The following is a 26,261-nucleotide window of genomic DNA, read 5'->3' on the forward strand; positions in this document are numbered from 1 at the left end:
GCACAGTGACTTTATGAACAGCCTGAACATTAAATATGTAATTATTCCTCAACCAGCCTGTGACCAAACAGACAATCCAACTGCTGCAGTGATGGCGAATGGACAGGCTTGTAAAGACATTATTGGCGTAAGAGTTTTCACACAGAGCTTTAATAGATCCTTGGAACTTTGTGAAGTCCCCACCTGCCTCAAACAATCCACTATCGCCCCAGTCCCCAAGAAACCTGCAATTTCAGGACGGAAAGAGTACAGCTCTGCAGCCCTGACAACTGTGATCATTAAATCCTTTGACCACTTTGTGCTTGACCATCTCAAGAACTTGAAAGGATCCCTGCTGGATCCCCTGCAATTTTCCTATTGAGCCAACAGGCTTGTAGATGACGCAGTTGACATGGGACTTGGAACAACTCAATGGCGGATGGACCTATCAACACCATCATCCCCAAACTAATGTCCTCGGAATTTCTCCAGCTCAAAGTCCTGCCTGCCATCTCCTGGGGGATCTTCAGCTTCCTGACAGGCAAGTCACAGGTTAGGTAGGCACCTCATCTGGCACTGGGGGGGCTCTCAAGAATGTATGCTCCCTCAGTTAGTGTTCTCTCTCTCCACAAAGGACTTCATCATAACAAAGTCCTGAAGTTTGCAGATGACACCAACGTCATCGACCTCATGAAAGATGTTGATAAATTCTGCATATCAACAAGTAGTTGAACAGCTAGAGCTTTGTTGCAGCTACCACAACCTGGAGCTGAACAGACTCAAGATGGTAGAGTTGATCCTGGACTTCAGGAAATATTCTTCATCACAGCTTCAACATCATCCTCAAAAAGGCCCATCAGAGAGGATTTTTTGGCTTCTGAGGAAGCTCAGCCAACCACAGGAGCTGTTGAGGCAGTTCTACACAGCAGTCATTGAATCAGTTTTATATCCATCCGTCAGAGTGTGGTTTGGTATTGCTACAAAGAAGAACAAAATCAGACCGCCAAAAAAATTATCGGTACCCACCAACATCCTGGTCACTACCTATTAAAGCTCCTTCACTCAGGTAAGCGCCATCAAAGAATGCAAACTAACACCAGCAAATATTCCAATAGTTTCTTCCATCTTGCCATTAACTTCTTAAACACTTGACTTACAATTACAAATACTTACAACAGGCTGCCAATTTTGCACATCTCTGTAGGGACACTTCTATATTAGTCGCGCACACTTTTATTTTGTGAATCATGCTGCACTCTTGGCATACTGTTGCTGATTACTACTGCCCACTTATGTGTTTGAGAACTCTCTGCACCATTTGCAAAATTAGCCAATTTAAATTGCTCTAAATTGCTTGAGGACTCTGCATCATTTGCACAATTGCAATTAAATCAGCATTACCACACTAGTGGTAGACTTTCATTGCTCAATGACTCTCGATGCCTGTTTTTTTTCATGTCCTAAATGCAATTTTTTTTTTTCCATAATGGCTGTTTGTTGTAATATCAGAGTGGTTCCGAATACCAGAGAGAAATTCCATGTGTGTGTGCTGTAAAACACTCGGACAATAAAGGTGATTCTGATGCTGAAACTGTAGAAGGGCAAATAAAATGACAGTTTTATGTAGGTTATGTTTTGTGTGTGTATGATTCGTCATGAGTATCATAAGAACAAACTGACATTGTCAGATGAGTTTTTTTAATTGCTTACGTTTAAAACAATTCAATAAAAAGTTGAACAAACTTCAGGCTGCTTTGAACATTTTTAATCATTCTACTTCTGTATAATGTGTCACGTCCCATTGGAACGGGAGTAGGACCCAAATTCAGGACTCAGTCAGGTGCAGCAGCGGTAGTTGGGACGTCGGGCGAAGAGAGCAGGTGAGCGGGCAGGCAGGAGTCGGTACACAGGAGAACGATCAAAGCAGGCAGAAGTATCAAAGGAGTCAGGCTTACAAGGTTGGTTGGAGAACAGGCAAAGGTCGGTACACACGGGTTGTCGATCAGGGATACGGGTGCTGGAACGGGACATGAAGCTCAACGAACTGGCGCGGACCAGTCGTTATCGGGGTCATATAAATATGCCGGATAATCATCCCGCATGAGGCGCAGGTGTGCGCCTCCCAATCAGCGCAACCGCACTGGCACCCGCACAGCCTGGGCTGGAGCGGCAGGATCATGACATAATGACAGATGCCAATCAACATCATCACAAGAATATCAAAAAAGTCTTCATTGTGACTGTAACGAGTACAGTAAAGTTAAAGACAATGAAATTAAGGGTCTCAGGAATACATTTGCCAGTTCAGGACTATTCTCTAGAAGTCACTAATGTGATAAGAAAATAAAATGGAGCTTTTGACTGAGAAATCAGAGAAGCAACCCGAAAGACAACTAGGGTCTATAGTTGTAGACAGGAGAACTATCAAAACACAACAGCACATTGTTATTTACCTAAATACATAAAGGCATCTCACACAGGCTTGGCCTTGGCTGCTGTCTTTGGAGACAACATGTTTTGTCTCAACACATAAATAATGCATCGCCAGTGGTTTAGAATAGCTCGTGATTTATGAACAGCGCCCGTAATTCAATAGCAGTGCAGCAGCTGGTGTCGTTATGCGCCTCGAAAGAACAACCACCATTCCACATACAACAGTAACTACAGGTATTTTCAGGTGATTACAACAGCAGCAGGTTTTTGTGACTTTAAACATTTTTCACTATTAATGTTGGAATATTTATGCTAATTATTCGTCAGTATACGCATATAAGTGTTGACATTTTTAAGATTATTAGACTGAATTTCCAGGGTTTAGGGGTTCAAGCTGAACCATGCTACACATGTACTTGTTCTGAAAGATTACATTTATTGTCACAGATAGAGGAAAATAGGTTTTAAGTTATCTGACCAAATTAGTCTATCACGAAAGGAAACGTACACAAAGCTCATTTGAATTGGATAGTAAATTCCTGAAATTAGTAAAAGAAAGGCGCAAACAAACAAAAATCTAATTATTTTATAACTGCTACTTTATTTACTCTGCGGGATTCAAATAATCAATTCATATTATTTCTTATGGTCAGCGTCATGTTTATCAAGCTTGTAATTGCGGAGTGATGTGCCCTTTGATAATCAATTCAGCATCACACGATCACATACACATAATTATGTTTTGACATCCACCCTCAGAGAATTATTCAGCGAAGACACACGTGACTTGGATACATCGATGTATTATGTGGATTGGTATTCCCCCATCATCCAGTCATATCACACAGTCAATTGGCTTGCTATAATGGTGCATAATAAACAGAACAGATGACATGTTCATTGTCAGGTGTGACAGTGGGAATCACATGTCAAAGGATTTTGTGCTTGCGAAAATTCTGCAACAGGAGCAGCAAACACATTTCAGCCTCCAGTGCATCAATTATAAACATGAACTAAGACCACACTTCATTTAATCAAGGTCACTCAAGCAGTCTATAACATCCCATATTTACCAGAGGTGTGGCTAAAATATATTATCTTATTTGCTCTCAGTATTAAACTACAAAAACAATACATGAAGTATGCAGCATACAAAAATTACCCATCCATCAATTTTCTGAGCTGCTTATCCATGGACATGGGAGGAAACCGGACAGCCCGGAGAAAACCCACGCAGGCACAGGGAGAACATGCCAACTCCACACAGGTGGGTCCGGAATTGATCCTGGGACCTCAGAACTGTGAGGCCAATGCTCTAACCAGTCGCACTACCGTGCGTTATCCGGCTATGTTAATTTCCATACATTTAAAATATGTATAAGGTGCTGTTATAAGGTGATGTTATGCAACACTGATTAGCTCTGGCCCTGCCGCTTCCCTGCTCTTCAGTGAAGTTACATATTGGATTTGCACACATTTGCGTATCAACAATGTATCAGGTGGGTGTTCTCTAAAATGATTACTAGATTAGCTCAGAAATATTTGAAAAATTGAGGCATTTAATAGTGACTACACATCATTTTCAGTTATAAATACAAAAATACGTCAAGCTAATTTAAGGTGAAGTAAATGAAAAGAAGACATTACCTTGTCTTGGTAGATGAAGAAGAGCATAATAAATATGATCTCCAGGAAGAAGACGAGCAGAAGAAGGATAAAAAACTGTGGACACACAAAGGTAAGCATGAGGACTTTCATTGCTGTGGAGATAAAAAAAAAAACACCACGAGGGACTGTGGGGGGAATTTGTGTTTGAAGAATGGGCTTAAGTACACATTTTTGAGGAAGAAAAATCAGCAGTGTGTGAACCGCTAAAGAAAAGAGAAGGTTCAATACTCTCAAGTAAAGTATGGGTTATTGAAGAACACAAATATTTCAGCCTTGAAATTCAAACGTTTAACTTTTCCACCTTCCTCCCTTGAATAATTACGTTAAAAGAGCTCCATCTTGTTCTCCACCAGTCCCCCATATGGCCTTAGTTCAAATTACGGGTAAGATGAGTTGCTTGATGCGAGATACATTTTCTTCTTGCGGGTGACTGCTTGAAACATTTCCGAGCTCATCCATCAATCAATTACTGTACTCGAGACAGCCTTCTGAGCTACGCCGGGAGGGGTTCAGCACTTTTGAAATGATAAAAAGTTCTAGACGATCACAAAAAGATGTGATTATCAGATTAGAGATGTGAAGGATGGGTGGCTCTTTCTCATGAGGCATCGATAGAAGCAGAGAAATTTATTTATGTCTGCTGTCAGCAGCGAGAGGAGGTTATGGATAATATTTTATCTTCGTATAAAATATTGTCCCAATTTGTACTAAAGGTGCTTGGGGCTTAAAATATGCACAACAACGAGACGTCAAGACTATTGAGGCATTCCTGAGCAAAATGTGTAGCTCACTGCTGGAAAGATTGTTCTCAGGTGTGGGCCATTGGTCCCCCAAGAGGATAATGACCCAAATCACACAACTAAAAAAGAAAAAAACTCAAAACAAGAATACCAAAGTACAAACATTGGAATAATCTGAAGTGGCCTTTTATAAGATAATGATCCAAATCCTAGGAAACATGTGGAAGGAGCTGAAACATGGAGTCTATCTAGAAAAAGAACACTTCAAACCTGAGATAGATGGAGCATTAGCACATAAGATGTTGCTCAGTGGATAGAATTAGATTGTTAGATCGATGCACTATTTGGATGGATAGGTGGATGTATAGATGGACAAATACTGTTAATAGACAGAGAGATGGACGGATAAACAGATGAAAAGGCAGACGAACCGACAAAGAAAGCTCAATAGGTATTGATGGATCAAATCTCCCAGTGAGCCGTTGCAGACTTAATGAAGAATTTGACGTTTTGATGAGATCTAAGTCCCTCCCACATAGTTTCAACACTGCTGACTGTTGAAGCTCGAGTCATGTTCAAAAGATTTAATATTGACACACTTTATTCAAGAAGAAGAAGCCCCACTTACGTCTGATGTTGTGTTTTCTTTGTATGAATGAACAGTTTCCTTTCCCAGCAATGTTCTCCATAAATGTGTGCCAATTCTTTCTTTTCGTCATATTGTTGTGCATGACAAGAACAAGACAGGCTTTGTCTGAGGAAAAGTCGAAAAAGTGTGTTGTGCTGTGTTCTTCCCATTCCATTGTTGTTATGTCACAGAAATGATCACAGTACAATGGATCCCTTCCATTTTTAAGGATAATTGATTTTATTACAATAGAAACCACACTGTATTGTATAAAACTGTGCAGCATGGTGGAAAAGGAGTTGTCATGTGCAAAGGCCAAGGATGTCAGCGGCAACAACACTGATGGATGAGAAATTGAGTGAACGACACGCCGATTGCGGCTTACGGTTGTGTCCACCTCAAGGTCCTAACGCATAAAATGTGTAAAAGACAAAAAATATCAATTTGTGTATTTCCAGGTGTTTATTTCAGAAGAAAAATAAGGTCCCCTCTGATCTTGCAAAATATTTGAAATTTTATTGATCCCTACAGAAGAGATTTATTTGATAACCATTGAATTACTTGAGGACGTCCTATTGTTTTACTATCCTGACTGAACACTAAATGCTACTTGGCACCCCCGCACATCTTTTGAGGATTGCTTTGGTTTAAAGTCCGTCTGTCTCTTTTTACCCTTAAGAAAAACAAACATCTGCCTCCCCTGTGGTCTTTGCATATTTCACCCATTAATTTGGTTTTATAAGAAACATAACTCATCGTCTTTAGACCACAGGCCTTAGCCATGCTAAGTGGCATTTTAATTGCAGACTACACAGGATAGCTATTGAATTACTGCTTGTACATCAAGGAATTGTAAACTGCTGGTTACTCTTATCAAACTCAACAAACTCTAAATTGCTGAAATTAAATGAGCATGACCAAAATCCATTTTAAATCCCTGTACAGAGGGTAATAAAGATAAAATAGAATTTTAAAAAAACTGCTCCAATTTAGCCAACTGCAGGGAAATTCCTCTGAATTGCCGTTTCCATCAAGGCACAGCTGTCAAACTGGTGGCGCAGCCCATTATTTTATGTGGCCCACGAATGTACATCCTGAATTCAGGTTTCTTGTGAAAATATTCAAATTGCTAATTTTGTCCTATTGGATCTGTGTTCCATTTTTACAAGCATTGTTTGTTACCAATCCCCCGTTGGAAAGAAATCCAATAGCCATAAACTAACTAGTTAGATGTATAATTTCTTTTGTAGATATACAAAATCATTATATGAGACTGTAATTTATTTATGGGTTCAGTCAGAATGGCCATTCAAAGAAAGTCATACCTACAATGTGGCCCGTGACACAAATAAGATAACCTCTCCATTAAAGAATCCTAATGAATGTCAAATGTCAAACATGTTTTGCAAGTTTTCACTCAGTATTGTGTAGGACAAAACTGTATAGTTCCAAGTTAGATGACCAAACATTTGAATTTAGCCTTAAAGGGATCAAGTAAAAATCAGTAATCCATTCATTGCAAGCAATTACAGTTAATACATTGAATACAATTTTGGTGCAAATCCAGATTAATAGTGGGTGTTTTATTTCATTTTAGTTGTTAGAGTCATGATAGAAAGTACTAAGCATGTCTTATCATTACGTCTTGGGACAGTGACTCGATAATAAACCAGAAAGTAGCCTGCTAAATAAGATCATTTTCTCCTTCTGTGATTTCAACAATCGTAAAAGTATTTTCCCCACCCAAGAATAAAAAATGACGTGACCGCATTATCTAACATGCTCAACCGTGTACAACACGGGTATGCTTTAGGTTATCAACTAAGGCGTGTTGGTTTAATATCTTTTATATTAGACCAATGAGCAGACACAAGAAAAATTGACATAATATCTTGCAACCGAATATTTGCGTCTCTGGAGTGTCGACCCACCCATTTAAGTGTGAAATTAAAGGACCAAGTAAATCTTTAGTTATCTGCCCATTTTTGAAATTGCGTCTATGAGCAAAGCGTTCCTCATTTCTATCCCACGGAAACAGCGATGCTAATAAATATAATAACCACCCCCATGCCAAGTTTATATGCTATAGCTAGACTGGACGAATGGACCACTTCGTAAAGTTATATCCAAGCCAAAAGAGCTGCAGTGCTGGCACACATTCACATTAGCGTGCAGTCTTACCACCATTAGCTTTGCACATTAAGGTTATAATAACGTTAAAATGCTTTCATTGCACACTGTTGGCCACGCTTTGACAAAGTACAGCTCGATGTACACATCTAGCCCATCCAAAATCTAAGAGCACTCCTCACAGCCGCCTTGTTCTTGTTCTTGTTGTCGGTCTTCTCTCCTCCTTTCACCTGGTCCAGTTAGGGGTCGCCAGAGCACCTCATCTTTTTCCATGTAAGTCTATCTCCTGCATCCTCCTCTCTAAGACCAACAGCCCTCAAGTCTTCCCTGACAACATTCATCAACCTTCTTTCGGTCTTCCTCTAGCTCTCTTCCCTGCCAACTCCATCCTCAGCACCCATCTACCAATACACTCAGTCTCTTCTCCTCTCCAAACAATTGAGGTCTGTTCTCTCTGACTTTGTCTCCAAAAAATCTAACCTTGGCCATCCCTCTCACTTCTAATTTTATCCATTCTAGTCACTCGGAGAGCAAACCTCAACATCTTCATTTCCGCCACATCTAGCTCTGCTTCCTGTTGTCTGTACCTCATCCCTGCCCTTATAAGCCTTGCCTTCATCCTAGCAAAGTCCTTTATTCTAGCAGATGCTTCCTTTACATAACACACCTGACATCTTCCTCCTCTTTTTCCAACCTGCTTGAACCTGTTTCTTCACGTCCTTACCACACTCACCATTGCTCTGGATTGTTGACCCTACGTATTTGAAGTCGTACACCCTCGCTATGTCTTCTCCCTGGAGCCTCACTCTTCCTCCTCTGCCCCTCTCATTTACGCACATATATTCTGTTACTTCGAATAATCTTCTTTCCTCTCCTTTCCGGCGCATGCCTCAGACCTTTCTAATTGTTCCTTCACCACCAGGTTGTTGCTAACATCTGAAAACGTCAGATGAAGAGCTTGCATTTCCCAGCTTCATTAAACGTCTCGGCAAGGTCAGTTTTGCATCAGCTCGGTTGGCCAATCCCGTGGTGTGTGGACGGTTACTTACTGGTCTGAACCCACAGCAGCTTCACAAAAGTGCACAGCTCTTTTAATTACAGTACCCACACACATTTTGCCACCAGCATTTTTCAGATAAGATTTCCTTTAGATTGGCAGAAAGTGCCAATGCTGTCACACGTGATAAAGTTGTGTGTTACGGTAGGAAAAAGCCAATTGTGCCATGGGATGCAGGCTGTCAGCTTTACACTGTAGCGCCGGAGAAAAGGAGTCGGAGGCGGAGTGTCGGACACAGAAACAGAACTTGTTTTATTGTTTGACATCAAAATCAGCATAACGGCGGGAACTCTGTCTGTGCGGAACCCCCGCACCCCAACTCGAGGTCCCACGGGTGAATTATGTAAACACCACACAAGCCCCCCCAGAATTCACCCATAGTCAAAATCCTCGTGCCGTGGAGGGATGACGACCCGACCTCGACGGGTGTGCACTGTAGGGGCCAAGGGGGGCGGGGCCGCACTGTCCATTAAGTCACGGGACAAGGGCACAGGTGGGGTCAAGGGCACCCCGGCAGGCGCAGGGGCACAGGGCAAAGGGGGACGACCCCGGCGGGGGGGTGGGCCAACCCCAAAGGCTGGGCAGTGTCCAGGTGCGCGGGTTTGACCCTGTCCACGGAAACAGTCTTGGGTCTGCCGCCAATGTCCACGAGCAGGCTCTTATCCCCGTGCTCCAGGACCCTGAACGGCCCATCGTATGGGGGGCGCAGAGGTCCACGGTGGGCGTCATGACAAACAAACACAAAATCCGCAGAGCACAGGTGACGGGGCAGCCGGGCAGCTGGGGTGCCATGTTGCGACGTGGGAACCGGCGCGAACCCTTTTGGAGGCCCAGCAGGGAGGACCATTGCCTGGCTGCGGACCAAGGCGCTGTGGCGTCCGGGATGAATTCGCCGGGGACCCGCAGTGGCTGGCCCTAGACGAGTTCGGCGGATGAGGACAACAGGTCCTCCTTGGGGGCACACCTAAGGCCGTGCATGACCCACGGGAGCTTATCCAACCAGCTACCGTCCGTCAAGCCGGCACGGAGGGCTGCTTTCATGGAGCAGTGGAACCGCTCGCAGAGACCGTTCGCCAGAGTTCAGAGGTAAACTGAGGGCCACGATCGGAGTAAAGGTCGCACGGGGTCCCGAAGCACGCAACCCACGTGCTGTTGAACGCCGGGGCCACGTCTGACAATGTTGTCGAGGAGAGGGGAAAGGCTTCGGGCCAGCGGGTCGTCCTGTCCACCATGGTGACCAAGTAGGTGAAACTGTGCGAGGGAGGAAGTGGACCTACCAAGTCGACCTTGACGTGGTCAAACCTCCTCTCGGGGACAGCGAAGGGGTCCAAGGGGGCTTTTGTGTGGCGATGCACCTTAGCCCGCTGACAGGCCATGTACGAGTCGACCCAGGCCTGCACATCTTTCTTAAGACCGCGCCACACGAACTTCTGGGCCACCAGCCTCACGGACGGTTTCCTTCCGGGGTGGGAGAGGTTGTGGACCGCCTCGAAAACAGCTCGCCGCCAGTTTGAAGGGACCAGCGGCCGAGGCTGGTAAGCCGAGAGGTCGCACAGCAACCTGACGCCCAAGTCACCAACTGCGACTTCCTCCAGGCGCAAACCCGTGTCAGAAGTCTTGAGGGCCTGCACCCTGGTCTGCGCTCATGCACAGTGCCGACGATCGCCCTAGAGAGGCAGTCCGCAACCACATTGGATTTGCCGGCAATGTGTTGGATGGCCGTAGTGTACTCCGAGATGAACGACAGTTGGCGTTGCTGGCGGGCGGACCACGGCGAAAGTGAGGGGTTTATGGTCGACATATGCCGTAAAGTCACGGCCTTCCAATACGGAGTGGAAGTGGCGGATCGCTAGCCAGAGGCCGAGGAGCTCTCTATCGAACGTGCTGTATTTGCGCTCCCTGGGGACCAGCTGACGGCTGAAAAAGGCAAGCGCTTGCCAGGCGCCGCTGACCCACTGTTCGAATACGGCTCCAACAGCGTAGACCGATGCATCGGTAGTGAGAGCGACAGGGGCCCCGTGGGCCAGCATAGCGGCACGACTCAGTGCGGCCTTCATAGCCTAGAAGGCTTCCATCCTCTCGGCCGTCCATTCACTGTTATTGTATTTTGTTCATGAATGGTTATTCATTCAATTAATTCATTGTTCATTTTTATTTTTCATGGACATTTGCAAATAGTTTTTAACCTGAATTCTGTCTTCATAAAATACAAAATGGCAGTGGGCCTGTAGAGTGATTAAAGCATGACGAGAGGTGTAGCGACGTACCACCTGGCAGAACCTAAACGACACAGTGAATGTGTCATACAGCAGATGTTACAGTTTAATTGAAAACGCCTGACATGAATGAATAAAGGTCATATAATTCAAGCCAGATAAAGAGTCTACCCTAGCTGGTGCTCCAGACTGAATTCGTAAGATGTCGTGTGTTGATCATTTTTTATTTAATACTGACGGCAACTGTCATTGAGTAAACACGCTCCCTGCAACCTCATAGCGATGGAACTTCTGATGACGGAGTGACCTTGGAGCCATGTACTGTATATTTGCAGACTTGGAGGGATATTGTTGCTGTATATTTTGACATTTCTCACCATTATAGCAACTTTTTTTATTGTCAAGTTAAAAAAGGCATTCGTGCTAACACGAACTGTTGTCTGCTTGTCAGGACAATTATTTTCTACATAGTGGAGGGCTGGGGAATTTTCCCTGATAAAGATTTAGAAGTTTTCAATAAGTGACTAATGTGAGTTACTGATTTGTGGTCATAATGTCAGCATATTTTAAAAATATTGATATTTGGATACTGGTATGTGATTTTATTCTGGGTAATTATAATTTTTCAGTTTCCGAATTTTATAACAAAGCTCCACAAGTAGCAGCTAATTAATACAATTGAGGTCAGCATGCTGGTGTGGTGTTCGACACCTGTTTAAGTTTCTCACATATCCCCTTCAAAAAAAGAAATACCCACCCTTGCTCTGGACCCTGCTTCCGCTTGTAGAAGCTGGCAGAGGAGATCCATGCTAAAGGTGGTCAATCTAATGAAAGCCAGGCTTGACATTGTCCCAGCAGTAACTGGGGTGGGATGAAGTACGACATGAGACCTATCTGCTTCCATCTTCTCTTTTCCATACCATTTATCCTCCCTAGAGTGGCGGGCTGGAGCCTATCCCAGCTACTTTCAGGTGAGATGCGGGGCTACACCCTGAACTGGTTGGCATCCAATCACAGGGCAGACACATTCACACCCATGGGCAAGTTAGAGTCTCCATTAAAAAAAATTTTGGGATGTGGGAGGAAACCAGAGAACCCAGAGAAAACCTACCTGTCACGAACGGGGCACGAGAGCGGACCCAAATGCACGACTCCAGAGACACGCAGACGGTGCAGAGGAAACCTTTATTCAGTCCAAGGTCAGTGTTCAGGTAGGCAGTCCAAACCAGGCAGAAGTATTCGTGCGGCAGGTTTAATAGCGGGGTCAAGGAACAGGCGGAGGTCGGTACACGGGGAGTAGTAGTCAGGCAAAAGGGAGTGCGGGAAAGAAGCATCAAAGACGACGATCTAGCGAAGGACAAGTCGTCCCCCAAGTCCTTATATACTTGGAGGCATCAGCTGGAACAAGGTGCAGGTGTGCTCTGACTAATTGGCTGGCCACGCCCAGCCTGGGCAGGAAGCCAGGAGCATGACACTGCCCAGGCATGGAGTGAACATCTAAACTCAACACAGGAGGGGCCAGGATTTGAACCCCAGTCCTGAAAACCAAACTAGCAAATGTGCAAACTGGTTGTTCACCATCCCACCACAGATCTGCTTCTGAAATGAAAATAATATATACAAATTTCACCATGGCAAAAATAAAAATAAAAAAATGGTGCAATAATATTTGTAAAAACGTTGATTATTTGGGTATTGTGATGAAGCATGCCACTTCAATGTTCTGAAGACCCCTGTTTTAAATGACTAAAAAAACATAATCAACTGCCTTATTCTCTTCAAACTATTAGTATCAACAAAAATATAACTACAACATGCCTCCAAAACAACACATGTTTCTATAGTAACAGTTGATCCTTGAAATCTGTGCTCTAAGTGCTATTCTAGGAGGAACTCAGAGGTTTTGGAGTTGCACTGAGATTCCTTAAATGTCAAAACATTAATGCATGTCAGACACACTGCTCAGTTTACCCTGATCATGTAAGATATGCAGAACTACAATACAATAGAAACCATGTTTTGTTGCCATACGCCACAATAACCTGTGAACCTTGTGAGGATAAGTGGCTCAGAAAATGGATGGAAGGGGGGCACAACTCACATCGACAGTGTTGTATCTGTGGGAGCTCTCTGAATGAAAGTTCACTAACTAGTTCATATTTTCTGTGAACGTGAAGTAAATAAAGTGCATTCATGCTTGATGAATGTAATTGAGAACATGCTCATTTTGGTGGCTTTACAAATCCATCAATCCATTTTCTTAGCCGCTAATCCTCACAAGGGTCACGGAAGTGCTGGATCCTCTCCCACCTGTCAATGGCCAGGAGGCAGGGTACACCCTGAACCGGTTGCCAGCCAATCGCAGGCCACAAGGAGACAGACAACAGTTTCACGCACAATCACACCTCGGGGCAATTTAGAGTGTCCAATTAATGTTGCATGTTTTTGGGATGTGGGAGGAAACTGGAGTGCCTGGAGAAAACCCATGCAGGCACGAGGAGAACAAGCAAACTCCACACAGGCAGGCGGGATTGAACCCGGGTCCTCAGAACTGAGAGGTCAATGCTTGTAGAGCTGTTCCACTGTGCTGCCTGGCTTTACAAATAAATGTTCATAAGTAAGTGCTGTTTTAACCCTCTACTGGTATATTCGAGCTTTCATATCTTGGCGGAAATCTTGTCAAACGATTTAGTACGGCCACAGGCGCCGGTCATAGCAGGCACATCGCAGCAGCATGAGAATGTGAGGTGCATTCAGAGACATTGCGTAAATGGGAGTGAATTTGTTCTTCAATGGTTCTTTTGTACTACAGTACATTGATTTCTAATTATTATTTGTAGGGTAATGCTTTAGTTAATCTGTATGACTGCACTGCCATGATATGGAATTTATGTAGGTAGAGCTGCAAATAATGCACAGTTATCCATGTCCTTTCACTATCATTCCTGTCACTTTGTGATGACGTGTTTTTCTTTGCACATTACTCATTTAAAAAAAAAAAGACCCAACTCATTTTGGAATAGTGAACTCAGTACAAAATTTTTAATCACAAACAATAAACTGAACTAGGCCATTTTGTGTCATGCTCCTGGATTCCAGCCAGGGCTGGGCGTGGCCAGCTAATCTGAAGGTGCACACCTGCGCCTCATGACCTTTGATTAAGACCCAGTACATATAGGACCCGGGGGACGACAGAGACTCTGCTAGATCGTTGCCTCCCATGCCTCGTTCCCGCACTACCGTACTCCTGACGTCTACCTCCCGTGTACCGACCAACGCCTGTCGCCCGACCTACCCCGTAAGCCTGCCGTTACTGATCTTGCTGCTTGTTTGGACTGACTCCCTGGTAACCGACATTGGAACGAATAAAGGCTTATTCCGCACTGCTTACCTCTCACCTGAGTCGTGCATTTGGGTCCACCCCCGAGTCTCGTCCGTGACATTTTGGAACACTGAACCCAACTTTGAACTAGTTTGCATAGAAAACGACTTTCCGAGCATTGCACATCAATGGCTCAAAGTAACTACAATGGTATGATGTATTTTAACTGTAAGTGAATCTGTTAACAGAACACCAGCTTTGAAGTTTGACGTTGCATTTTGAACACATACTATATTTACAGACTGGATTCATGCTACTCCACAAAGACTACACATAAGTGAATACTGAACCACTACCCAATGCACAATTCACCAATTGCAAACTTAAAGTGCCACCGACATGCCTATATACATTTTAAAATGCATTTTATGAAAACTACATATAATATTATTTAGTTCAATGTCTATACAAAAAAATAAATATGAGCGGAGAGCATGTTATCCATGCACAAAGTTGCGGAAGTCTCACTCGACATCAAAGTGTATTTCCTGCTACGTCATTTAAAGCTGTCACACTGGGACAGTCGCCATTGAGAAGACGCTGTGCCACCTGCTACGGGAGATGAACAAGAGAGATTTTTGGATTTTTACGACGCCCCTTCTGAGAGGGAAGCTCTTTTTGAAGAAGAGAACATCTCACAATCGAGTGAAGTGACCGGGGCCATAAACCCTATCGTTTCGAGCCACATTTAGATGATATGCTGATCACTTCTAACTAACAACAGACTCCCCGAAAGACGGACGAGTAACCCGATGAAGTATTCAAAATGACAGCCCTATAATTGTTAGATTTCCCAACTCTTTTACAAGTCTTGTGTATGTAGCGTACTCAGGAGGACCCCTGTCGGGCGAAGTAAGTAAGTCGGGGGTGCACAGACAGCGGTGGTCAGTGGAGGGGCATGGTGGGGTGCTCCTTTCTCCTCCCTGCCTGATCCACCTCCGCGTCGGGGATAACGCCGGTGAACAAGAACGCCGGCAAGTGACAATGCCGGCGAACGACAACGACAGTGAGCGACAACAACGCCGTGGCCGCGCACATCGACAAATTTAGCACCCCTGAGTTACGTACTTTATGAAGTTATTATAGCGCGGATCTTTTGTCACGTTCTGAGATGAAGGATTACGTCATCAGACGCGGATGGAGCTTTTTATGATTGCTGCTATTAGAGAAGTTTTTCCAAGTTTGGTGACTATACATCTAGTTAGCTAGTTAGCTCTTGTTACACGCTACTAAACTGTCATTGTTGCTCTATTTTATAGTTTTGCGTTGTATTATTTCGTGTATGTGATTAAATTGTCTTAAACGCAATGCAAGTGCTTTTTTATATGTTGCCGGTTTAACCAAGGCGATTTATTCTAAATTGACACGTAACATATGCTATAAACTGTGAGACAAATTAGTCCCCACCAACTATTTTTTTTTTAATAGCACTGTACACACCCACTTGTCATTTGGAACCCACAAAGCTCTCGTCCTTGGCACCTGTGGAATCCATTTTTCACGACAAACCAGGTGTTTTGGAAATGTGTGAAGAGTGAATTCATCCTCCCGAGTGTTTGAACATTATACCACAATACGAGATGGCATTTTGGCTAACACACAGCAAAAAAACAGCTACTTTCCCGCCGGTAAAACTGGCATAAACACACAAATCCGCCAGTGAGGGCAAATAGAAAAAACATCACTTCCTGCTTCTTGTCCAAAACGAATGCCTCGGGAGGATTTTAATGGCAGGAGATACAAAAATCCACATACGACAACATCGTGACATGTGGTGAAAAAACGAATGGGTCCACTCCGGCTGCCTTTTTTTTTTTTCATTAAAAACATACTAAAAATCATGCTGTACATGTCGGTGCCACTTTAACTACTTTCACTTTTTTTTGTGTGGAATGTAACAACTTCCTCTCTTCCTGTAACGCCTTAAAGGGCACTTTATACTGCCACAGTCACACAGCCGACAACGCCCACATTGCATCACGTAACTCAAGGATTGAAGCTTGCAGTACCTCTACATAGCTTGCTGCGCACGCGTCAAAAAGTTTCTGTGCGGAGAAACCCGTAGAGCTCATCTCTCATTATTGGCCCGTTTAGTCACACGTTCACCATTTCTCCCGCCTTCTTCGTTGCTTTTGCAGTATAATTAATCTCATCATCTAGTCATTTAGGTTCGTTTGTTCAATCATACACTGTTCTACGGTCACCATTGTTGTTGCTTTGTTCCTTGTTACGGACATAAAAACGGCTACCAGAAATGACCAAAAAGTGCCGTAGTGACACCTCTGACTTGGAGAAGGACTGCAGCACGTGCTCCAAAATCCGCACATGGGTTCCACCTGAGTGTAAAGGCAAACGACGCACAGGACAGTCGCAGTGACGTCAGTGGGGTTGCAGCACGTGTATTAAGAGGCCTCCAGTTGGCCCCCAACTGCCCTGGTCCGAGTTAGCATTGGCTACTAGCTAATAACTGGCAGAGTTGACAGCAAACAGCAATTCCAGGCCATGCTGCTTGTCCCTGGTGTGCCATACAGTCTGCTTTTCTTTACATTCATGGTTGACCAAGTTTAATTCCAGACACGCCACACCTCTTCCAAGCCTTGACAGTTTGATCTTTGTGGTGAGAAAACATTCACTCATATTACAGATATGAAGTTTCATTCAATTGAATTCCTTGTGGGTTGGACTATTTCACAGGAGGATAAATAAACCAACCAGTCTACAACATTATGACAATCTGCAAAATGAGAGCTGCATCAAAAATTCTGCCTTTGCAAAAGTAAAGATCCTCACTTTTGAGTGACACTGCCAGAAAGACACAGCATTTATTTAACAGCGTGTGTGTATTATTTTGGTTGTAGTCTTCAGTGGTGTCAAACTGCATTACATCAAGATGAGAGCTGTGGTAATAGATGGTTAATCGCCAATTTTGGTGAGTTAAAATGATACAGAGCAATGCACACTGTAAATTCCACAAACAAACACAAAAACTTTGTAAATACCATAAGTACCTCTGATAATCATAGAATTATTTGCATATCAGATTAGTATTGGATCTCATTAGATTAGATGCATAATATGCTTGATAGTGCAGTGGTTCACTGCAGTGTGCAATAGTGCAGTAGAGCAAGGCAGGTATTAAGAAAACGGATCCGGTGAAGCTGACAAAAATTCTCAGAAGAAGTTGGAGAAGTGAAATATGGAAATATATTAGATGATGGGAACTTGGTGAAAGGGCCTGGTGAAGAGTTGTCGGAAAAGATAAAAAGAATAAAACGTGTCGGCAATGTTAGATCAAAGTAGTTAAGAGTGGCAGCACAAAGAGGAAGTGGATAAAAAGGAATGATTTCTCTAGCACTGCGAAGGAGGAATGTGAAGCAGCTGCTGGATAACATCCGTCTGTCCATTCACCTCATTGCTTATCCTCACTAGGGTTGCCAGTGAGCTGGCACCTATCTCAGCTGTATTCGGGCAAGGGGTGGGGTGCACCCTAAACTGGTTGCCAGGGGAGTTAATGTGATTGGCTGCTCGTTTATATGTACACTGCGATTGGACGGCGATCCCATCTTCCGCCTGAAGATTGCTGGGATAGGCTCTAGCATGCCCGCAATCCTCCTGATCATTGGTCAAATAATGAATGGAATAATATAGAACATTAAATACATTTGCTTAGTAGCTTTTGTATGACTCAAGGGCAATAGGATTCATTTAGGACATGTTTTTGCAACAAGGTCATACCTCAAAAAGTCATAAACAGATTTCAATAAAATTGAGTGTGTCGCTATGGTATGAACCCAAGGACAAGTCTGATTAATTTCTAAACAAAACAAGTGACTTCAAATAGGAACTAATTATGATGTACAGTAGTGTGGAAAAGTGTTTGCACCCTTTTTGATTTCTTGGTTGTTGTTTTTTTTTTTTTTTTTTTGGGGGGGGGTTTCACACTTAAATGTCTCCCATGGTCAAACAAAATAAAAATAGTCAAAGACAGCGCAAAAACAAACCCAATTCCAATGACGTTGGGACATTTTGTTAAACATATATAATAACAGAATAAAATGATTTGCAAATCACGTTTAATGTTTATTTGAATACACTAAAAAGTACGGTAGCCTGGAAGTGTTAAGGAATATAACAAATTGTGAAACAATTACCATTTCACAAAACATGACAAAGATAAGATATTTAATGTTCAAACTGATGAACTTTATTGTTTTTAGCAAATAATCATTCATTTCAAATTTTATGGGTGGAACATGTTCCCAAAAAATTGGGACAGGAAAGAAAGAAAAGGTAATATAACACAGTGGTACACATGATCCTTTCGGAGCATTTTTGGAACATGTTGCAGCCATAAAATTCAAAGTTAATGTTTATTTGCGAAAAACAAAGCTCATCAGTTTTAACATTGAATAGCTTGTCTTTCTAGTGTATTGAATTAAATATACAGTGAAGAAAATAAATATTTCAATACCCTGCTATATTGCAAGTTCTCCCACTTAGAAATTATGGACGGGTCTGAAATATTCATTGTAGGTGCATGTCCACTGTGAGAGAGATAATCTAAAAAGAAAAATCCAGAAAACAAAATGTATGATTTTTTTTTTAAGATTTATTTGTGTGAAACAGCTCCAAATAAGTATTTGAACACCAGCCTATCAACTACAATTCTGACCCATAAAAAGACACGTTAGTCGACCTTTAAAAGTCCACCTCCACTCCATGTATTATCTTGAATCAGATGCACCTGTGTGAGGTCGTTAGCTGCATAAAGACACCTGTCCACCCCATACAATCAGTCAGACTCAAACTTGTAACATGGCCAAGACCAAAAGGCTGTCCAAAGACACCAGAGACAAAATTGTAAAACTCCACACAGCTGGAAGGGGCTACGGAGAAATTGTCAAGCAGCTTGGTGAAAAAAGGTCCACTGTTGGAGCAATCATTAGAAAATGGAAAAACATGACGGTCAATTCGGAGTGGAGCCCCATGCAAGATATCACCTCGTGGGGTCTCAATGATCCTTAGAAATGTGAGGAATTAGCCCAGGACTACACGACAGGACTTGGTCAATGACCTAAAAAGAGTTGGGACCACTGTTTCCAAGGTGACTGTTGGTAATAGACTAAGACGTCATGGTCTGAAATCATGCATGGCACGGAAGGTTCCCCTGCCTAAACCAGCACATGTCAAAACCCGTCTTAAGTTTGCCAATGACCATTTGGATGATACAGAGGAGTCATGGGAGAAAGCTTTGTGGTCAGATGAGACCAAAATTGAACTTTTGGGGCATAATTCCACTAACCGTGTTTGGAGGAAGATGAATGACAAGTTCCATCCCAAGAACATCATCCCTACTGTGAAGCATGGGGGTGGTAGCATCATGCTTTGTTTGTGTTTTTCTGCACATGGGACAGGACGAGTGCACTGTATTAAGGAGAAGATGACGATGTATTGTGAGAATTTGGGGAACAACCTCTTTCCGTCAGTCAGAACATTGAAGTTGGGTCGTGGCTGGGTCTTTCAACATGACAATGACCTGAAGCACACAGCCAGCAAAACCAAGAAGTGGCTCTGTAAGAAGTATATCAAGGTTCAGCGTGGCCTAGCCAGTCTCCACACCTAAACCCAATACAAAATCTTTGGAGGGAGGTGAAACTCCATGTTCCTCAGCGACACGCCAGAAACCTGTCTGATCTAGAGAAGATCTGTGTGGAGGAGTGGGCCAAAATCCCTCCTGCAGTGTGTGCAAACCTGGTGAACAACTACAGGAAATGTTTGACCTCTGTAATTACAAACAAAGGCTACCGTACCAAATATTAACATTGATTTTCTCAGGTGTTCAAATATTATTTGCCTCACTATCACACAGATAAATCGTGAAAAAATCAGACATTGTGATTTGTGGATTTTTCTTTTTAGATTATCTCTCTCACAGTGGACATGCACCTATGATGGAAATTTCAGACCCCTCCATGATTTCTAAATGGGAGAACTTGCAATATAGCAGGGTGTTCAAATACTTATTGTCTTCACTGTAAGTTGAACATAATTAGGATGTGATAACTCACAATTAGTCTCTTAAAGCATTGTGGAGGAATTTTGGCCCTCTCATCTTTGTAGAATTGTTGGTGGACATTCACAAGAGTGCTCAATTTCAAAAGGACACTGTGACAACAAATACAAAACTATTCCTAAGCAACTGCAGTGTAATGTTTCCTTACAGTATATTGAAAGCCGGATGCTGTTTAGACGGGTGAAAATCGTGATTGTGAAACATTTATAGGCTCATTTTTTCTGTTTGAAAAGAGTTCCGAGGCCTTTCTTCATTCATGATTAGCAATTGAACATAATTTTGGAGTGGTAGTTGATGTTCATGAGCAATAACGAGTGTTCATATGAGACTGCATTAATATATAACATCAATATAAGGTAAAATACCAACTCGAACAAAGCAAGTCTTTTTTCTATTTTATTTCCTGAAAAGTTGTTTTGGAGGTGAGGGAATTCCAGCCAACAACTACGACACATAAAATATGAATGAATACTGAGACTTTATAAAATGTGCAGGAGTACATTCCTTTGCCCACACTGGCTATGGAGTCTCATTTTAGAGGTGAAGGCAGTCCATCTGACAGCAGCAATATACAAAATATGAGCAAATACTGCTACTTTATGGACAATAATTTTTTTTCCCTACACCACCTGGGCTATGGAGTGAATTTGTTCTCTACTTCTGACTGATGTCAAAGTAAGACTTGGCCGCGGGGGGGTTGGGGGGGCAATTAATTTCGCAATTTCCCAAAATGGATTGTTATTAGTGGAAAAGACTGTCAATTTCAATTTCTTGAACATCATATACATAAAATCAACTTATCAGTAAAATGTGTCCCATTAAGACTCTCAGTCACTTTCGTGTACTGCCACCAAAGCCAAGTTTATTCATCACATTGACACTCAATGTCCCCGATCAACCATTTGCATGCTAATTACCCTGACATGGTAAGGCAGACGGAAGGGTCTTTCCAGAGAAGTATGGCTTGCTCTGCCACTCATTAAAGCCAACTCATAAGTTGCCTGCTCTCATTATATTGACAGCAGAGATATTGGTCAGACGACTGGTTGAGCAAATGTCACGGATCATGCTCAAACAAAATCCCACAGAGTTTTTAATTGCTTATTCCTGCTGTGCTGTTTTTTTTTTTTTGTAATGATGATTCCTTCTCTTCCTGCTACCCACTCCCCACCCCCCCAGAACTATTATTTTTTGAAAAAAGGGTTTAGTGTCTATGTTGGTGCACCTTCGCTTAAGATATTTTTGTCTGACAACATGAAGGGAAAGTCAAGGTGAAATATTAAATTAAGGTGTCTGAGCTACAGAAACACATTAACTTATGTTAAAGCAGATTGTAAAATGACATTTAAATCTATTGGAAGAAAAATCACTAAACTAGAAAGTTGTCCTTGGTCACCCCCCACAGTATCCCACAGTAGACATGACACTGCCAGTGGACCAACAGACAAGGGCTTACAAGTGATGCTTGAAAACGGGTAACAATGACAGGTTAACAAGGTCCATCAATTATGATGACCGTCATTTAAAAGAAAATGAAAAGTCAGGCCAACACAAAGAACAACTCTACCTAATACAAGACATTTGCTTAAAATGCAGTACACTTATACTGTAAATCATACAAAATTTATGCATCACCGCTCTTGTGATCGAAGTCAGAGGGTTCTCTTCAGCGTACACTACCATCCATCCTTATCTTGTTCGGGTTACGAGGTCCTCAAAACATGCACGGTAGGTTGATTGAAGTCTAAATTGTCCATAGGTGTGAATGTGAGCGCGAATGCTTATTTGTTAATCTGTCCTGCGAGGGTCCTGTAACCACTTCAGGGTGTTCTTTCATCCCCCCGCCACCAACCGTCAACGCAGAGGGAAAAGTCCATCACCCTCTACTAGGCTAGAGCTGTCCTATCTTGACTTTGTGACTGCACTGCATGAACTGATGAAGGGTAGTCAGAGGAAAGGTGAAACATCTTTTAAGATGAACAGAACAGTCGTGTCGTGATTGATTCATTGCAGTGTGAATACAGTGACCCCATTGAAGGACAATATTCATGGGCATACAGAGGGAAGTAGGTAGATCCTATTGTCTTGTTATAGGAAAAGATTGTCTGGTCACCCAGCGGACAAACCTGTGTAAATATTATCATCCATTTTCTTAGCCGATTATCCTCACAAGGGTAGCGGGGAGTGCTGGATCTTATCCAAGCTGTCAACAGGCAGGAGGCAGGGTACACCCTGAACTGGTTGCCTGCCAATCGCAGGGCACATAGAGACAGACAACAGTCTCATTCACAATCACACTTGGGGCAATTTAGAATGTCCAATTAATGTTGCATGTTTTTTGGGGGGATGTGGGAGGAAACCGGAGTGGAAAGGTTTTTACGGCTACGAGACAAGCAATTTGTCATTTCTGTTGCTGTGTGGATTTGTGGAGCTTGAGCCTTGACTTTTTGTCTCATCGTTGACTAATTTCTCATGAAAACATATTTATCACTGACCTATTCAGTGGGTTGACAGGTAGATTTTTTTCACAAGTTTGTTACTTGTAGGGTAATAAGCTCACTGTGTTTTGAACACAAATCGGAACCCTTGAAATCTTCCTAATTAGGGCATGAGTTGTTTCATTCATTCACTCATTGCACATCAAAGCTGTTTGCTGTTGCATTGCATTAGCAGAATGAAATCAATTTGCAAGAAATAATGAAATAGAGAGCCAGTGACCATAAATTATACTGTACATTCAGACTACTGACTGTAAATGTAAATCCTCAAACAGCATCTTTTTCTGCCCTCTCTCTTATTCGTGTTTTGTGTAGGTCTGCTCTTGTGTGGTCATTATAAAAAAGACCTTATTGACATGACTGTACTTCAATTGAGGTGTTGTCTAAGGCAGATAAACAACTGGATGAGCCAAAATTTCCTCCAACTAAACCACAACAAAACCGAGAATTGTTTTGGGTAATAAAGAAAAAAGGATTGCAGTCCTTAAATACCTGGGAAAAAAAAAGACCAAGTACAAAATCTTAGTGTTTTGATAAATTCCGACCTGACCTTCAAAAGTCATATCAAATCACTTACTAAAAGTGTCTTTTACCATCTGAAGAACATATTTAGAGTGAATTCTTGCAAGAGTCAAGCAAAGCTGAAGAACTTAATCCTTGTTTTTATTCCAAGTTGACATGACTATTGTAATGGTTTTCTGACTGGACTCCCCAAAAAGAGCATTTAACAGCTGCAGCTCGTTCAGAACGCTGCTTCTCGGGTTCTGACCAGAACAAAGAGGTAAGAGCATTTAACTCTATTCTCAGCTTTAGAATAGATTTTAACATTCTGCCACTGGTCTAAAAATTACTTAATGGTTTAGGTCCTGAGTACTTATGGAATACAAACTCATTAGAGCTATGAGATCGTCAGACTCCGGTAAAATAGTGGAGTGCAGAGTCCAAAGCAAACATGGTGAGGCAGCATTTAGCTATTATTCTGCACACAAATTGAATAAATTGTCAACAGAGGTTTATGTCAGCCCCAAGTGAGTGAGATTAAAAACTCTTCTCTTTTCTCATGCTTTACTTCCACGTTTCAGTGGTATTCTTTGCACCAGAAGCTGTTGTAATTGTACTTAATATTTTCAAATGTTCTTATTTTTGTATTTGAGTGCTTTAAATCATGTAAAGCGCATTGAGTTACCTTGTGTATGAAATGAGGTATACAAATAAATTTGCTTTGCATAGTGTGTACTGGGGCGGCACGGTGGAGCAGCTGGAAAATCACAGTTCAATCATAATAATAAATAAATCATCACAGTTCTGCACTATTAATTGGACATTCTAAATTGCGATTGTGAGTGCAACAGTTTGTCTCAATGTGCCCTGCAATTGGCTGGCAACCAGTTTAGGATGTACTGCCCTGCCCGTTGATAGCTGGGATAGGTTCCAGCTCTCCCTGTGACCCTTGTGAGGATCAGCGGCTAAGAAAATGGATGGTGTGTACTGTATTATTATTGTTTCTATTGGTGATTGAATTAAAACTTAGTATGGGATACGGTGCTCCCTTAAATGTCAGTTTGATTGCTGAACATCTTAAGAGTCACCCTAAAATTTAAAAGTGACATTATGAAGAAAAATACACTTGCTTGTATACAAATACTGAGTGTGTCTCTGGAGTGTCTGCCTACTCATCAAGTGTTAAATTAAACAATCAAGTATGGTTAGTGATATCTGCATATTTCTCCAACTGTTCCTGTCCTGTTGAGTTTGTTAGTTTGCTCCATAGTCATCGGACCTTGCCGTATGTCTTTTGGATCCCGCCTAGCCTAGCGTTTCTGCCTTGTCGGACGGCTACACCGTGTATGACCCAGTTTTCGGAATAAACCACATTGAAGATTATGCGTCTGCCTCAAAGTCCTGCATTTGGGTCCACCCCCGCACCGTTGGTTCATGACAATTACGTTATTGGCCAAAGGGTATTATTAGCAGTGGTGTGGAGCTCATTTTTGTCGCGGGCCACATTGTAGTTACGATTTCCCTCAGAGGACTGTTATGACTGTGAAACCTTGAAAATCTTTCACCTCATCATATTTACACATGAAATTTATGACCTAGTTTTGAAATCAGAAATCAAGAGCAATGGGTTTTTGAACTATTGCTGATGTTAGGGCACACATTAATGCTTGCAATATCTCAATGTTATCATTCATAACGTCAATTTGGCATTTTGGGACAGATTTTAACACAAACCATGGAAGTTGATACTCATAATTTGTCTTCGTGGGCCACACAATCAGATCTGGACCCCGCCCCTTGAGTTTGGCACCTCTGCGCTATAGGATCAGGAATTTTTTTCAGTAATATGTTTTGGGCCTTTATTACATTATGGGGTGTTAGTGCGTTATGAGCTTGTACAAGGCATCATTCTATTCGGGTTGGATTTCGCAGCTAACTCTTTGAAAAGGGAATGTTTACATTTATCTGAGCATAAGGTAATTTTTTTTCTGACATGTGCTGTCACCCAAAGAGCAAATCCTTGAAACTAAACATGAAACATTTTCAAATATGTCATGAGTGTTATGATCTGTTGGGTGACCATTATTACAAAGCTTTTCAATGTGTCAAATGTGCGGCAGGCGCCATGACGACAAATAACTCACTGCAAGCAGAAGAGGGCGGCTTTCTTTGACAGCCCCCACACAGCCCAGGCAGCCGATCACCATGATGATGGTTCCCAACGCGATCAGCAGGTTGGCCGCCGACAATGAGGGAAGGGATGCGGACAAGGTGGCAAAGTTGCCCTGGGTCACTGAGAGCCACACCCCCACCCCAAGTATGCCACATCCTCCCAACTGCAGAGGGAACACAAGAGACATAATGTTGTCAGTGGAGTAAGAGACAGAAAGCCTCACAAGTGGTGACTTGGCAGTGACAGGTTAACAAGGTCCATCATATGTGTTGACCTTCATCCAAATGGAAATGAAGTCAGAACAATTGTTCTTTGAGGCTGACAACATTAACTAATTGTCACAAAATATCTGTTTAAAGTGGGGTACATATGCTGACACTCGGACAAAATTTCAGCATCATTGTCTGATGTCTTAAAGATTATTCTGACCGATTAACTTGGGGTGTGTAAAGACTGATTTTTCCATCCCACTGCCTTTTTTTTAGTAGCTCTATACACTGCCTGGAACACTATTGGCACCACCAACTTTAAATGTTCAACCAAATACTTGCGTGTGGTCAACAGTGATTTCGGCAAATCCACAGACTCCATGATTGTCATGTGAAACCAATAGATAGCCAATTGGAAAGCGACATGAAGCACGTGCTGTTCCCTCACACCAATTACAGACCAACTGTTTTTTTGAGTGTTTGTATAATGGCTCTTTCAAGTAATTCGCAACAATACAAATGACAAGAGATTTTGAAAACACAATAACATATACATTTTCCTACTTTAATTCAT

The 26,261-nt window shown here is 42.4% G+C and overlaps 1 protein-coding gene across 3 annotated transcripts in view; it reads right to left on the reverse strand.

Annotated features, from left to right (window-relative positions):
* Positions 1-26,261, reverse strand: part of tspan4a (tetraspanin 4a) — a 139,233-nt gene that overhangs the window by 27,128 nt on the left and 85,844 nt on the right. For all 3 annotated transcript variants that reach the window (XM_061815242.1, XM_061815243.1, XM_061815241.1), the window contains 2 exons: positions 25,450-25,641; positions 4,060-4,134 (listed from right to left, as the gene is read on the reverse strand). In XM_061815242.1, the coding sequence (XP_061671226.1) occupies positions 4,060-4,134; positions 25,450-25,641 (267 nt within the window). The remainder of the gene's footprint in view (positions 1-4,059; positions 4,135-25,449; positions 25,642-26,261) is intronic.

The sequence above is a fragment of the Syngnathoides biaculeatus genome, chromosome 3 (genome assembly GCF_019802595.1).
Source record: "Syngnathoides biaculeatus isolate LvHL_M chromosome 3, ASM1980259v1, whole genome shotgun sequence".
Taxonomy (NCBI): domain Eukaryota; kingdom Metazoa; phylum Chordata; class Actinopteri; order Syngnathiformes; family Syngnathidae; genus Syngnathoides; species Syngnathoides biaculeatus.